Here is a 15072-nt window from a genome sequence, read left to right as displayed (position 1 = left end):
TGGTATCATAGTTAAAAAAAAAAAAACAAAAAACACAAAATCACAAGAGTATGAAATGTACAAAATGCCACTGAATTATACACCTCAACTGGTTCGTTTCATGTGATGTGAATTTCAGCTCAAAAGTTTTCCTGTCTTATTCTATAGCATCCTGTCCTAGATCACGGTTGCAATATTTGGTATTGGCCCTTTGAGGATGTAAGTTTTCTTTCCCTATAAAAGTCTTGCACTCTGGCTCATCCGGTGGGTTTCGTGGAGGGAATCCCCAATATTAGTAATGTTTTTTAGGATTTCCTATTTGGGCTGCTCAAACTCCCCATAGAGACCCTAAAAATCTGCTTGGATGGGAGCAGCTGTAACTGCCAGCACTTGGGGAGCTGAGCAGCAGAAGAGAACAGATGTTGATTCTTTAATAGGAAAGTTGCCACAAAAAAAATGTGTTCAAAAGCCGAAAACTAAAAGTTATCATTTAGATAGATTTTATAATATCATTAGCACACACTGAAAAAAAATTTTATTTATCTTGAGAGAGAGAGAGAGAGAGAGACAGATCATAATTGGGGAGGGACAGAGAGAGGGGGAAACACAGAATCTGAAGCAGGCTCCAGGCTCCAAGCAGTCAGCACAGAGCCCGATGCGGGGCTCGAACTCACGAACCGCGAGATCACCACCTGGGCCAAAGTTGGACGCTTAACCGACTGAGCCACCCAGGCACCCCCACGTCAGCACACGTTTTCAATTTTAAGGTGTTTATTTTATAAAAGTTTATACGGCAATACCTGAGACAGCACTTGAACAGGCACTTAACACTCACTAACAAGATTAAATACGATAACCTAGAAATACAAACAAAACTGGATCAGCAATCAAGTTTAGAGGGCAACGAATTTCCCAAAAGAAAGAAGATATTCAATGTCAGAGTACAGAACACTTAGGGCAGGGAATATCAAATCCACAGACTCATCACCCATGATAGAGTTAATGTTCAGGAGAAACTTAGAACTCCTTTCGTGATCTTCAACAGGATAGTGCAGATTCTCGGGATAACTCAGAAAACATCACTGATATCCTTTCCATCCACAACTGGGAGGTCACCTCCCGGGCTTCAGATATCACAATAATTACCATGTCTAGTGTGTGGGCTGCTGCTAATTCTTCTATTTTAGCCAGGCTCACTGAAAAACTCTTATTAAAATTCCTGCTAAGAGGGCAGCAACAGCAACAGCTAGAGCCATTCCACGATAGAAAATCAGCTGCTTCACTGTCAAAACATCCCCAACGGTGGCCACCGCATACTGATTGTTTTCTTCTATCACCATTAGCTGGAGGGTCTGGCTCTCGGATCTGACGATAGCAGGTAAAATCACTTCATCGGTGACTTCTTTTTCCAACACAGGCAGATCTGATTGCAGAGAACAGTGGAGTATACACTTACGTAGGGGGTTCAGAAATAAAGGGATATTATGGGAAGTTGCACAAGAATGCATCGTAAACGATGCCGTCAGTTACCGGCTGGTATGTGTGAAGTTACATGAAGAACGTTTCACAGGAGAACCCAGAGTGGATCTCCCCGTTCTAATAATGGCACAGACAAGGTTTATTATGTGAGAGAGCAGGCTCTCATAAACTAAGCAACTCTGGCCACGCTAACCCGTTTCAGGCTCTCGAGGCAGAGCGAGTGCACTAGACCATGTCCTCTGTTACCTGTTGGTGCAGGCGTGGCCTCTTTGATCCCTTTCACGCCAGCTCGAACCTGTGCCTGAGAACAAGCGGCACGTAAGTGGACAAAGCGTAAGTCAGGTTAGGCTAGTACTCGTGTTAAAACTTCATGCAAGCTATTGCTAAAGGTTTCCACCATCCAGCACGGTCCTTTTTGGGCCTGAAATGCCGGTGACGATACGATGTAACACTCAACAACCACTCTTCTCCCCAGTGCTCTGCTCACAAGAATGTGAAAAGCTACCCGCTGCTCTAGTTGCAAATGTAACATTTTTTGCACCGTGCACGTCAGTGTTCCTAAGCACTGATATGAGGAAGAAAGTCTAAAGGCAAACGGTGCTATCACATAGAGGGTAGTTTAGGGCCCAACTTAATACCCTGTACACTTTACTTCCTCCACGAATCACACTACGCTACGGAAGACATCACACATCACGATGAGGAAAGCCAAAGCCGGGAGAAACCTGGAGGGGGGACAAGAGGTAAGCAGGGACGCTTGGCGCACCCGAGCTCATCCTCCCGTCTCCTCATCGGTGACACCGCCCCTAAGCCGGCCCCCCGTCCATCCCATCTCAGGCCTCGACAGAATAAACGGGGCTCACAGTTCGACACGGCGATGCCCACTGGGTCAAGAGCCTGTCCTCTCCGTGCAGGGTATGGCTCTGCCCCACCTACTTCCCACCGATCACAGACGCTCAGCGTATGGAAAACACGGACCAAAAATGTCGGTAGAAAGAGGCCTAAAAACGCGCAACAACTCAGTGTAAGTAGGGGGAAAAGACGACTACTCTCCTAAGGACTGTGATACGAAAACAGCAAAATATTTCCTAAGCTAATTCCTTGCTGTTGTTGTTGAGCCCTCGTCAGCGGATCCTGCACCGGCCCTACACTCAGGGGAAAATGCGCGGAGATGTGATGTTCGTGGCCCCTAACTGTCACCTTAGACCCTCTTCACGGGTCAAAGGGAGTCACGCCGCCCGTGGCATTCTCGGCATTCTGACCCGCGAAGAGTCCTTCCGGTGCCGCGCGACCGGGCAAGAGCCACGCTTCTCCAAGGACACGCTCTTACCTGCTCCGCAACTCTCTCCCAGTCTGTCCTCCAGACGAGCACCAGGTAGAACAGGGCTTGAAAGAAGACACAGACTATCAATCCAGACCAGAGACCTAGGGATGGAGGGTGAGAGTCACGGCCCAGAGGTCCTCCAGTTCCGCTCCCGTCGTCATTAACGTGCTTCCCAAACTTCTGGGTCTACACGATAAGCTGCGGTGAAAATAACTCCCCCGAAACGGAGATAATTACGGGCCAGGATTAGACTCAAGCTCACCGTGGGTGGATCGGTGGCAAGCAACGGACCCACGAAGAGTGAAGACGGCACGAGCCTGTTCGCCGCTTCATACGTTGACTGTTTAACAAGCATTTACTGGCTTTGTTTGTGCCGGGCGCTGCCTGAAGTGCTGTGTCTAACACAGAACCGAACAGGCTGACGGGATCAGTGCCCTCGTGGAGCTTCTGTGCCGCTGGGGGAGACACAGGGCAAACAAGGGAGCAAACGTGACGGCTGGCAGGGCGGTGAGGGCCGTGGGAGACGCTGGGCAGAGCGCTGGAGGGGTGGCCTGCGGCCCAGAGGCAGGGAGAAGGGCAGGTGGCCTCGAGGGCGAGGAGCCCGCTGTGACAGTGACAGGACAGGCCCTGCAGGCGGAGGGAAGAGCAGGCCTGGCCCAGGGGAAACCGGCCCGCAAGTCCCAGGAGCAGGAAGGCCAGTTGGGAAGGAGCAGGGGAGCGAGGGAGTGGAGGGGAGAAGGTCAGGGAAGCAGGACATGATGATGGGCGTCTGGGCCCGGATAGATCGGGGTTTGATTCCAACTCTAATGGGAACCACTGAAGGGCTTAAGACTGGTGTGTGCATCTGTGGATGTGAGACCTGAGGTTTTCAGAAGCCCACTTTGGGTTTTTCTGTTTTTTAACGTTTATTTATTTAAAGAGAGAGAGAACCAGTGGGGGAGGGGGAGAGAGGGAGAGGGAGGGAGACAGAGAACCCCACATAGGCTCCCTGCTCAGCACAAAGCCAGATGCGGGGCTCAATCCCACGACGGTGAGATCACCATGGAGCTGATATCCAGAGTTGGACGCTTTACTGACTGAGCCCCCCAGGCAGCTTGCAGAAGCCCATTTCGAAAAAGATCTCTCCAACTGCTGTGTGGAAAAGCTTATTGAGAATATAAAGGGATCCATGAAAAAAAATGATAATGCCAACTATTTATGAGAAGAAACTATTTAAGCCACTTAAATAGCATTGTGTACCAAAGTAGGTATTTCGTATCAATAATTTCACTATGAAGCAAGCTGCGGAGGGAGGAGTTGGAACATGGTATAAACTGGGAGCTGGAATACTAATGCATTCATTCCGTGTCTGTGGCCCCACACTAGGGAAAAGCACAGTGAGGCTGGTCCTCTGTAGACTCATGCTGATTAAAACTTCCCTTCAGTTCAGAATTAGGTGGACGGGCAGTTTACACACTTTGATCAAGTGATTACATTCCTAGGAACCCATCCTTAAGGAAAGATTCAGAAACGTTAGTAACTCATACGCCTACGATGCTCATCACAATCTTATTTATACAGAGAAGCAGTTTAAGTGTCCACTATCAGGAGCATTAAGGAAATGATGCAAGGAAATATTAGAGGTCCTAAAAACCACGTCTTTAACACAGAATAGGGGAAAATCACACATTCAGTACAACCCTGCATTTGTGAAAAATAGAAAAAATACCGGAATAAAAAACAATTTTAAAATACTGAAATAAAATACACTGAACGCCTCTGCCATTATATCAAGGCAGTGTAATAAAAGGTAATTTAATTGTTTACACTTAATGTATTTTCCCAAAATTTCCATGCCGTTAAAGTATAATTTTAATAATTTAAAAGTATCTTGGGGACACTGGGTGGCTCAGTCAGTTAGGCATCTGACTTGACTTCAGCTCAGGTCATGATCTCATGGTTGTGAGACTGAGCCCCACGTTGGGCTCTGTGCTGAGTGTGGAGCCTGCCTGGGATTCTCTCTTCTCTCTCTCTTTCTCCTCTCTCTCCTTTTCCCTCTACACCTCCCCCTTGTGCACTCTAAAATAAATAAACAAAATCTTTAAAAGTTATTTAACAAACCTGACAACCCACTACGTACAATTATAAAAAGCATATTAGTGGACAAAAAAAATGAGGGAAATCTGACATGTTGCTTACTCTAAAGGAGCTTAGAGTCTAATAAGAGCGCTTTTGTGTGTTTTGTTTTTTTAAGTAAAGCTGAATCGTAAAGCCCCAGCAGCTTATTAAGGGCAGCGGCTCTTGCGATTTGGTTGAACAGTATTTTCTCTGGTGATTAGGACAGTGCTTGGTAGCACTAGGAGAGAGTAATAAATATTTGGCAGTCGTGTGTCCCAAATAGAGAATGAAGCCCAGCCTAACTAACGTTAATCAAATGCCCCACAGGCCCCCAGCCTGTACCTGTCATTAAAAACACAGATGACATTGAAGACAGTTCCTCATTAAGCCACCAAGTAACATTTCCAACAGGTAAGATAAACTAAGCACCTGTTTGTGTGGACACAGGGAGGCTCTTATGATAGCTAGAAGATGAAAATTTCGCAGAGAATAAAGAGCAGACTCAAAATTTTTACATAGTAAAAATGTACTGGTTGACTACAGAAAAAAAAGGAGCTATCTGAATACGTACTAAAGCATTCAGTCAATCCTCTAATTAGACTATTTTTTTTCTTAAGGAAAATAAAATTCAGGCCTGGTGGCTCAGTCGCGTAAGCGTCCGATTCTCGATCTGGTTGGGATTCTCTCTCCCTCTCTCTCTGCCCCTCCCTGCTCATGCTCGCTCATTCACTCTTAAAAAAATACACATTCAAAAATAAAATTCACTGTTACCGAAAGCTACAGAAGATACAGATGTGAATATATATGTAGAAAACACATATAACAACTTACCCCAAAGCACATGATAGATTATTTTGTACAATCCTATACATTTAGAATCTTGATAAAGGATATAATTTCCAAAAAAAAAAAAATAATAATAATAATAATTTGCTAAAAGAGAGAGAGACAACATGCACCACCAAGGAGGCAAATTATCTGGGTTCAAATCCTTTCTCATCACTTACTATCTGTGGGACAAATTACTTAAACTCTTCAAGTTTTAGCTCCTTCATGTTTAGAATGGAACTTGTGGGAACTATCTTATGTGGTCATCATCTAAACTTAAGTGACATTATATATACAAAAGGTTAGCATAAAAGCTCTTTATGAATATGGTCTCACACCATATGAATTTCAGTTTTTTCCAGTTTTTAAACTTGAAAATAAAAGTACTGTAGAAGAATATAGAAAAATGTTAAAATTGTATAAGTTCTTGCCACAATAATAAGGCAGGAAAAAGGAAATAAAATCCATTAAAATTAGAAAGGCAGGCAAGAATATACAACGGGGAAAAGAAAAGTCTTTTTTGGGGAGCACCTGGCTGGCTTAGTCAGTAGAGCATGCAACTCTTTATGTCAGGGCTGTGAGTTTGAGCCCCACATTTGGTGTAGACATTACTTAAAAATAAAATCTTAAACAGAAAACACATTTTTAATAAATGGTGTTGGGAAAACTAGACAGCTACATGAAAATGAATGAAACTAGACCACTTTCTTATACCGTTCACAAAAATAAACTTAAAATGGCTTAAAGGCCTAAATGTGAGACCCAAACCATAAATCTCCCTATAGAAAACATAAGCAATAATCTCTTAGACATATTTATGGATATCTCTCCTCAGGCAAGGAAAACAAAAGCAAAAACCATTGGGACTCGACCAAAAGAAAAAGCTTTATTAGCACAGCAAAAGAGCCCATCAAAAACCACAAAGGCAATCTACCAAACGGGAAAAAATATTTGCAAATGATGTATCTGGTAAGGGGGTAATACCAAAAAAATATAAAGAACTTCTGTAACTCAACACCAGGAAAAAAAAAAATCTGGTTAAAAAATGATCAGAGAACCTGAGTAGACATTTTTCCAAAGAAGGCATACAGATGGCCAACAGACACAGGAAAAGGTCACTAATCACCAGGAAAATGCAAACCAAAACCATGAGACATCACCAGTCAAAACGGCTAGAAAAAAACAGTTAAAAAAAAAAAAAAAAAAAAAAAAAGGCAAGAAATAAAAGTGTCACTTGGTGAGCCTGTAGAGAAAAGGGAACGTCATGCACTGCTGGTGGGAATGCAAATCTGTGCAGCCACTCAGGGAAACAGTACGAAGGTTCCTCCAAAAAGTAAACACAGAATTATCCTATGATCCAACAATCTCACTTCCGGGTATCTACCCAAAGAAAACGAAAACACTAATTTAAAAAGATATATGCACCCCTATGTTTATTGCAGCATTATTTGTAACAGCGAAGATATGGAGGCAACCCAGTGTCCATCAATAGATGGACGGATAAAGAACATGTGATATATATACACACAATGCAATATTATTCAGCCATTAAAAAGAATGAAATCTTGCCATTTGCAACAGCATAGACAGAGCTAGAGAGCACAATGCTAAGCAAAATAAGTCAGATTAAGACAAATATAGGATCTCACTCACATGTGGAACTTAAGTTATGAAACAAGTGAGCAAAGAAAAAAGAAAAAGAAATAAACTAAGAAATAGATTCTTAATTATAGAGAACAAGTTGATGGTTACCAAGGGGAGGTGAGTTAGAGGGATGGGGGAAATAGGTGATGGTGATTAAAGAGTACACTTACCACAATGAAAAAGGTAAAATTTAAAAATTAGAAAAGGAGTAAAATTATTTAATTATGACTTGATTCAATACATAGAAAATCTTTAAAAATCCATACACAGGGGCACCTGGGTGGCTCAGTCAGTTGTGACTTTGGCTCGGGTCATGATCTCACAGTTTGTGGGTTTGAGCCCCGCATCCAGCTCTGTGCTAACAGCTCAGAGCCTGGAGCCTGCTTCAGATTCTTGTCTCCCTCTCTCTATCTCTCTCTCTGCCCCTCCCTGGCTTGTGTGCTCCCTCTCTCTCTCTCTCTCTCTCAAAACTAAATAAATAACTTAGAAACATTTTTTTTAATTCACACACACAAAAATACTACAGCTAATAAATTCAGTAAACTTACATCGTCAACACACAAAATTAGTTGTGGTTTAAAATACCATCAATGAGGGGAGCCTGGGTGGCGCAGTCGGTTAAGCGTCCGACTTCAGCCAGGTCACGATCTCACGGTCCGTGAGTTCGAGCCCCGCGTCAGGCTCTGGGCTGATGGCTCGGAGCCTGGAGCCTGTTTCCGATTCTGTGTCTCCCTCTCTCTCTGCCCCTCCCCCGTTCATGCTCTGTCTCTCTCTGTCCCAAAAATAAAAAAAAAAAAAAAAAAAAAAAACGTTGAAAAAAAAAATTAAAAAAAAAAAAACCATCAATGAACAATCTGAAAAGGAAATTAAGAAAATAGTTCTAGGGGCGCCTGGGTTGCTCAGTCAGCTGAGCGTCTGACTCTTGATTTCAGCTCAGGTCATGATCCCAAGGGTCATGGGATCGAGCCCTGCCTCCGTGCTCCACACAGTGCCTGCTTAAGATTCTCATTCTCTCTCTCTCTCTCTCCCTCTGCCCCTATCCCCTACTTGTGCTCTCTCTAAGATATCAATAAAAAAATTATATTCACAATAGCATCCAAAAGAATAAAATATCTAGGAATAAATTTAACCAAGGAAGCAAAAAACATTGAAAACTACAAAACGTTGCTGTAAGAAATTAAAGACCTAAATAAATGGAAATCCTGTGTTCATGGACTGGAGGACTGAAGATTGCAATATTCTTTCCAAAGCAGTCTGTAGATTCAATGCAATCCTGATAAAAATTCTAATGGCCTTTTTGCAAAAAATGGAAAACCTGACCCTCAAATTTATATGGAATATTCCAAGGGTCCCCAAATAGCCAAAACAAAATTAAAAAAAGAACAAGGTTGCAAGGCTTACACTTCCTGATTTCAAAACAGTAAGTTTTGTAGTAAACACAGCTACAGTAGTCCAAAAGAGAGTCGTACTGGTTTAGACAGAGACCAGTGAAGAGGAACAGAGTCCAGAAATAAACTCCTGGGTCCGTGGCCAACTAATTTTCGACAAGTGTGCCAAGATCATTCAGTGGGGAAAGAACAGTTTTTCAGTAAATGGCGTTCACTTCATCTAGGTAATTCATCATGTCTCGGGTCTGAGGCTAACACATTACTACCTTCGGGCAAGCCAGTTCTGGCGAGTCCGTCAAGGCTCAGATGTCCCCTCCAACCAGTGAGGGAACTCACAGGTGCTCACAGGACCCAGTTCTTCTCGCCTGCAGTACTGAATCCAAATGGAATTACCGTGAAATTACTTAATCTTGGTCTCATCCTGAGGACACAGATCATATCTACTTTTTTTAAGACTACATTTCCAGGGTTTTGGTACAGAGAAGGCAGAGGAGTAACTATTTTGAGAGAAAACAATTCCACAGGGGCTACTTATCAGTCAACTATTTTTTTTTTTTAAGTTTATTTATTTTCGAGAGAGAGAGAGAGAGAGCTAGAAAGCATGAAGGGCAGAGAGAGAGAATCTCAGGCAGGTTCCACACCACCAACGTGGAGCCCGATGTGGGGCTCGAACTCACGAACCGTGAGATCACGACCTGAGCCGAAATCAAGAGTGGGATGTTGAACCGCCTGAGCCACCCAGGGGCCCCTTAGGTCAGCTAATTTATATGTCAAGCAGCTTATCTTAATATGACAAATGAGATTCAAGGTTAATCACTGAGGAATCAAAAACATACCTATTATCCCAAGTTTTGCAGCAAACATCAGAGATACTCCAATGGGAAAACCAAACACGTAATAACCGATGGCGTTCATGATAGCACCGATCTTTTGTTTTCCTGTACCTCGCAGGATTCCACCACAGGTGCCCTGAAGAGAGGAATACCAAGACCACCATTACAGCCGTGTACCTACCCTCGTGTCAGGTTCGTGAGGAATATTACATTAATACATCCCAGGTTTGGATGTGATCACACAGTTCTATCTCAAAACAAGAACTGCACGTTACGTAAGAGATAAAAACGTTTTGCTTCTAAAGTTACGTTAATGACAATAAGCTATAGCGGCTTTCATCAGAAACCCACAGGTAATGTTATTCAAATCTTTGCTTAAAAATATTTTGTAAGTGTATGATTAAAAAAAAAAAAAAGTTTAAGGTTCACTGATGGAAATCTCAGCAGAAACTAGTCTGATATCATGGCTGAAAAACAGGAATGGGACCATGGGCTTCAAAAATGCCCAGAGTCAGAGTGGTGGCAACCATCGTTCTCTTCCACACTGTTCTTACCACAGCTGGTATTCAATCGGGTATCACACCTTCAGACTGGTAACAATAAAACGGAAGAAACTCCTTGGGGGAAAAAGAAAGATGGCAAACGGACCTAGAAATCAAGTCATGAGGGCTAACTGCTGAAATTGGGAAGACGACTCAAGGCGTGATTCCAGGGTACAGCAGAAGGGTCTTCAAACTCCTACAAACCCACAGAAGATCAGCCTAGAGAAAGGCTTTCTCGTGGTCAGGGTCAACTCGAAGGTGGCCTGGCCTGCCATGGACAATACAGTAGATACGGGCCTGCTCATGTGGCTAAGAGCCACACAGGGCATTCGGGCCCCAGATAAAGAGGAGGCTGGATAGCTCTGGTCTCTTCTACCTTGAGATGTTATACTCTAGCGTCACCCATCTTTCCCACAAACGGTGAAGAATGCTTGCGGCAAGGGGCGCCTGGGTGGCTCAGTCGGTTAAGCGTCTGACTTGGCTCAGGTCATGATCTCACGGTTCGTTGAGTTCGAGCCCCGCGCCGGGCTCTGTGCTGACGGCTCGGAGCCGGCTTCGGATTCTGTGTCTTCCTCTCTCCCTCTCCCTCCCTGACTAGTGCTCTGTCTCTGTCTCTCAAAAATAATGTTAAAAAAAAAAAAAAAAAAAAAAAAAGAACGCTTGTGGCAAGAACTCTCTGTTCTCAAGGATGAAATCGCATATTTAATTCAAAACTAGAAACGCAAAACAAATCTTGCTATGCATATTAGGTGGGGGTAAAATCACTCCAGGTACTCACTGCAAGGGCATCAAATAGATGAAAGGGAGCAAAAATAGGCATCACTTGGCTCACAAGGTAAATAATATCTCTGTGGGAGGAAAAGAAAGTGGTCAGTGACCCCAAAATTACATTTAAGTGGAGTATATTAATTACTACTGATCTGACAAACCTAACTAACGGATCAGTAATTCAGTGAAAACACAACTTTTCTATTTGACAAAACGAGTACCCAATAAAACCTCACTAAATTTTCTTAGTTAGAAAAGGGGCATGGCCTAGGCTGCCACTATAGAGGATAATTCTTTTTTTTTTTTTTTAATGTTTATTTATTTTTCAAGGAAAGAGAGACAGGGTGTGAGCAGGGGAGGGGCAGAGAAAGAGGGAGGCACAGAATCCGAATCAGGCTCCAGGCTCCGAGCCGTCAGCACAGAGTCCGACGTGGGGCTCGAACCCCACGAACCGCGAGATCATGACCTGAACCCAAGTCGGTCGCTTAACCGACTGAGCCACCCAGGCTCCCCTAGAGGATAATTCTTAAAGTTTTGCTTACGAGTATAAAAACATGCAGGTTGGAAAAAAAATGTTTCAGCCTATGGCTGGTAATCTTCCTCTGTGAATGGGACACTTCCTCAAAGATGGAGGTGAAGGCCAGTGTTCACACAGGAAACACTTGCCCCCTCATGGATCCTCTGAACTCTGAATATGATAGAAGGTCCGTCTGGGGAGGGATGACAGTGGGGATACTGGGACTCTGGAGAGAGACACAGCAGAGCTGGAGGGGTCTGAAGACCTGCACAACGGGGGCGCCTGGGGGGCTCAGTTGGTTAAGCATCCGATTTTGGCTCAGGTCAGGATCTCAGAGCTTGAGTTCCAGCCCTGCGTCGGGCTCTGTGCTGACAGTTCTGAGCCTGGAGCTCCTGATTTCGTCTCCCTCTCCCTCTCTCTCTCTCTCTCTCTCTCTCTCTCTCTCTGCCCCTTCCCTGCTCATGCTCTGTCTCTCAAAAGTAAATACACATTTGAAAAACAAAAACAAAAAAGAGGGAGCCAATGTGGTTGGAATACATGAAACAGGCTATCGTACTCTCCCCAAAGGAAGTTTTCTGCTTCCCTCCCATTCGCCTTAAAGGGGAAGGTTGCTGGTCAACAGGTACCACCAATACAGACAAAGCCTGCAGTCAGCCCTCTCACCAGAGGAGAGACCTCTCTGGAATAGATCCATAGGACTGTGAAGTTGCCTCATGGTATACTATCCCTACTAATCAAAATCGTCTTTCATTCAAATACAGACATTAGCCCAGTGTTCACCGGACTCGGAAGAAAATCAACAGCCCGCACACAAAAAGGACAGACCCAAATGAGCATGCAGAACAGGTGACACAAAAGCCACCACCGAATCCAAGGAACAAGGAGTAAATCGGGGGGGAAAAAATGAAACGAAAAAATATGACCGTTACAGGAAAACATTCTGTTTGAAGACTGAATAATGAGACAGACATGGCAAAATACTAAATCTCAATTTGAAAGGTAAAGTTGAAGAAATGACCCCAAGCACAGAGGAGGAGAGAAGAGACAAGTCAGATTCATCCAGAAGTTCTACCATTTATATAAATATCCCAGAGCTAAAGAAAAATTCAGCGCTTCGGACTGAGTCTACAAAGTGCCACACCAAATAAAAGAAAAAATATTCACCTATGCCTAAGCATGTGCAAAGACACAAATAACATCTGGAAGATTTCCAGGAAAAAAAAAAACTAACCTACAATATGGATTAAAAGTCAGATTAGGGGGCGTCTGGGTGGCTCAGTCAGTTAAGTGTCCGACTTCGGCTCAGCTTGTGATCTCGCGATCTGGGGGTTCGAGCCCCATGTCGGGCTCTGTGCTGACAGCTCGGAGCCCGGAGCCTGCTTCGGATTCTGTGTCTCCCTCTCTCTCTGACCCTTCCCAGCTCATGCTCTGTTTCTCTCTCTCTTTCAAAAATAAAAACATCTAAAAAATTATATAAAAAAAAAAAAAGATTAGCATGCAAAGTCTATATCCAGGTGACATGACGGACGCTGATGGAGGAGGAAGCTCCAAGAATCAATCCTTTTACCAAAACAATGATTGAACTGGCCAGAAATGTCAAAATCAACCATTTTCACAACTCTGGAGTCGAGCTGAAAACTTGAAGCACGCAGTGCTTCATGAAGAATGAGCCTAGTAAGTATCCATGAATCCTGGGGTTTCACAGACTAGCTACCGCTTCCTGTCCCCTGGTCCCATGGCAGGCAGGTGTAGGGATGGCTGCCTGCACTCCTGGTGTGGCTAGTTGGTGGCATGTTGGACAATAAGGATCTCGTGCTCCAAAAGTCAGAGTTGTGGGTTTTGATCTCCTTGGCGGTTCACTACGGGCCCAGCACAGAGGCCGCTTCCCACGCAGTGCCTGTCAGATAATTGAGAGAGACAGAACTTTTTAAAAATGTTCTTTTCTTATTGGATCAAGGCATTTGAGGAAATCTGCCGGGCCACTGGCTCACTGGGGAGACAACAGACACCACACACGACAAGCAACATAGTCTTTGTAAAACAAAAAACAAAACAAAAAAAGAATGGTTTGGAAAAAATCACTAAGCAAACGGGACAAATGCAGAACAGCAATGTCTGAGGAGGGAGGAGAACCTAATCTCCAGAGCTATTGTGTTACAATATTCAGAATGTCATTTCAACATAAAATTACAAAGCACACAAAGAAGGCATGGCCCATTCGCGGGAAAAAAAGAAAACTGTCAGAAACCGGCAAATATGGTCAGAATCCATTTTTTTCGGATTCTAGACATTAACCAACGGCTTGCAGTGACCTGGGGAGTGCTTCCTCAAGGGAAGCTGCCGAGTCTTGGTAGTAACAGCGACGTCTGTGGTGTTGCCACTGACCTGAGTACCATCCCCGGCTCCCAGCTCAGCAGTAACCTTGATAAGTAACAGTCCCTATTTCCAGGACCGGAGGAGGAAGAAGGAGCGGAAGCTTTTCAAAGCTTCATTCCCAAGGAACAGCCATTATTTTGCACAGAGACCACCTGTCAGGTTGTTCCTCAAAAGACTCCCCTTGAAACGCTGTCTTTATTTCTCTGGACTCAAACCTGGCCAGTGCTCCAGCTGGCCTCTGAGAGATGTCTGCAGGCAAATGTTTTAGGTGCTTCTGCCTGAAGCACTGGATAAGAGTTGGCACAAACAAGACTAACCGACAAGCTCGGCAGGAAAGGCTGGGCAAGGAGACATCCATAGGGGCTTCAAAGCTCTGACACGTCCCTGGGAATCTAAAAGGCCACACGCAGGCATATGACTGGGTATGTGCTCAAGAAAGACCGGAGAGGGCCTAAGCTCTCACCTCTGGCTGAACTTGAGGCTCCGCACAGGCAGGAAATGAGGGCGAAGGCCAAGCTGTAAACTGCCTGGCCGAGTGCTGAAGGCTACCCTGATACACGCACGGAGAGCCCCTCCGCAGAGTGGGAGGTAAGTGGGATGCATTTGGCTAAGGAAATTTGGTCCAGTAATTAGCCGATCAGCAAGCTAATGCAACAGAGACTTTAGTGGCCACACCGGACAAAAAATACAGACTTCACCAAATTAGTTCATAAAAGCCACTAAGCCAGCAAGCGGCAACAAAAGACCTTGGGGGATGGGGGCGGTTCTGATTTCCAGAATTGCCACATTACGATGTAAAAAATGTCCGGTTTTCAACCAAAAATATGAGTCATGTAAAGAAACAAGGATGTATGGCACCTGTACGGAGGGAGCAAAGCAATTAATAAGACTAATCTCTGAGGGTGCCCAGACTTTGGAGCAAGAAAAATCCTTAAATCAGCTACTTAAAAAATTTTTTCTAATGTTTATCTTTGAGAGAGAGAGAAAGAGAGAGAGAGAGAGAGAGAGCGCAAGTCGGGGAGGGGCAGAGAGAGAGGGAGACACAGAATCGGAAGCAGGCTCCAGGCTCTGAGCTGTCAGCACAGAGCCCGACAAGGGGCTCCAACTCCTGAACCGTGAGATCGTGACCTGAGCTGAAATCAAGAGTCGGACGCTCAACCGACTGAGCCACCCAGGTGCCCCTCAACTGAATTTCTTTTTGAAAGTAATCTGAGGCAAACAGCGCAAATCACCGAAACCTTTTCATAAAAAGGATCTGGTTTATTCAAAAGACACTTCATTATATCTAAATAACTAT

At 44.3% G+C, this 15072-nt stretch overlaps 1 protein-coding gene across 1 annotated transcript in view; it reads right to left on the bottom strand.

The window, feature by feature from the left end:
- Positions 1–732: 732 nt before the first annotated feature.
- The window catches only part of LOC125926157 (multidrug and toxin extrusion protein 2-like), a 52598-nt gene continuing 38258 nt past the window's right edge, over positions 733–15072 (bottom strand). Inside the window, exons 12-16 of the mRNA XM_049635350.1 lie at positions 10893–10962; positions 9576–9708; positions 2789–2883; positions 1705–1759; positions 733–1402 (exon numbers count right to left, since the gene is read on the bottom strand). Coding sequence (XP_049491307.1) covers positions 1173–1402; positions 1705–1759; positions 2789–2883; positions 9576–9708; positions 10893–10962 — 583 coding nt within the window. The 3' untranslated portion in view covers positions 733–1172. The remainder of the gene's footprint in view (positions 1403–1704; positions 1760–2788; positions 2884–9575; positions 9709–10892; positions 10963–15072) is intronic.

This window comes from Panthera uncia, chromosome E1, assembly GCF_023721935.1.
Source record: "Panthera uncia isolate 11264 chromosome E1, Puncia_PCG_1.0, whole genome shotgun sequence".
Classification (NCBI taxonomy): domain Eukaryota; kingdom Metazoa; phylum Chordata; class Mammalia; order Carnivora; family Felidae; genus Panthera; species Panthera uncia.
Note: the sequence above shows the minus strand (reverse complement) of the source record. Positions and strands in the feature narration are given on the sequence as shown.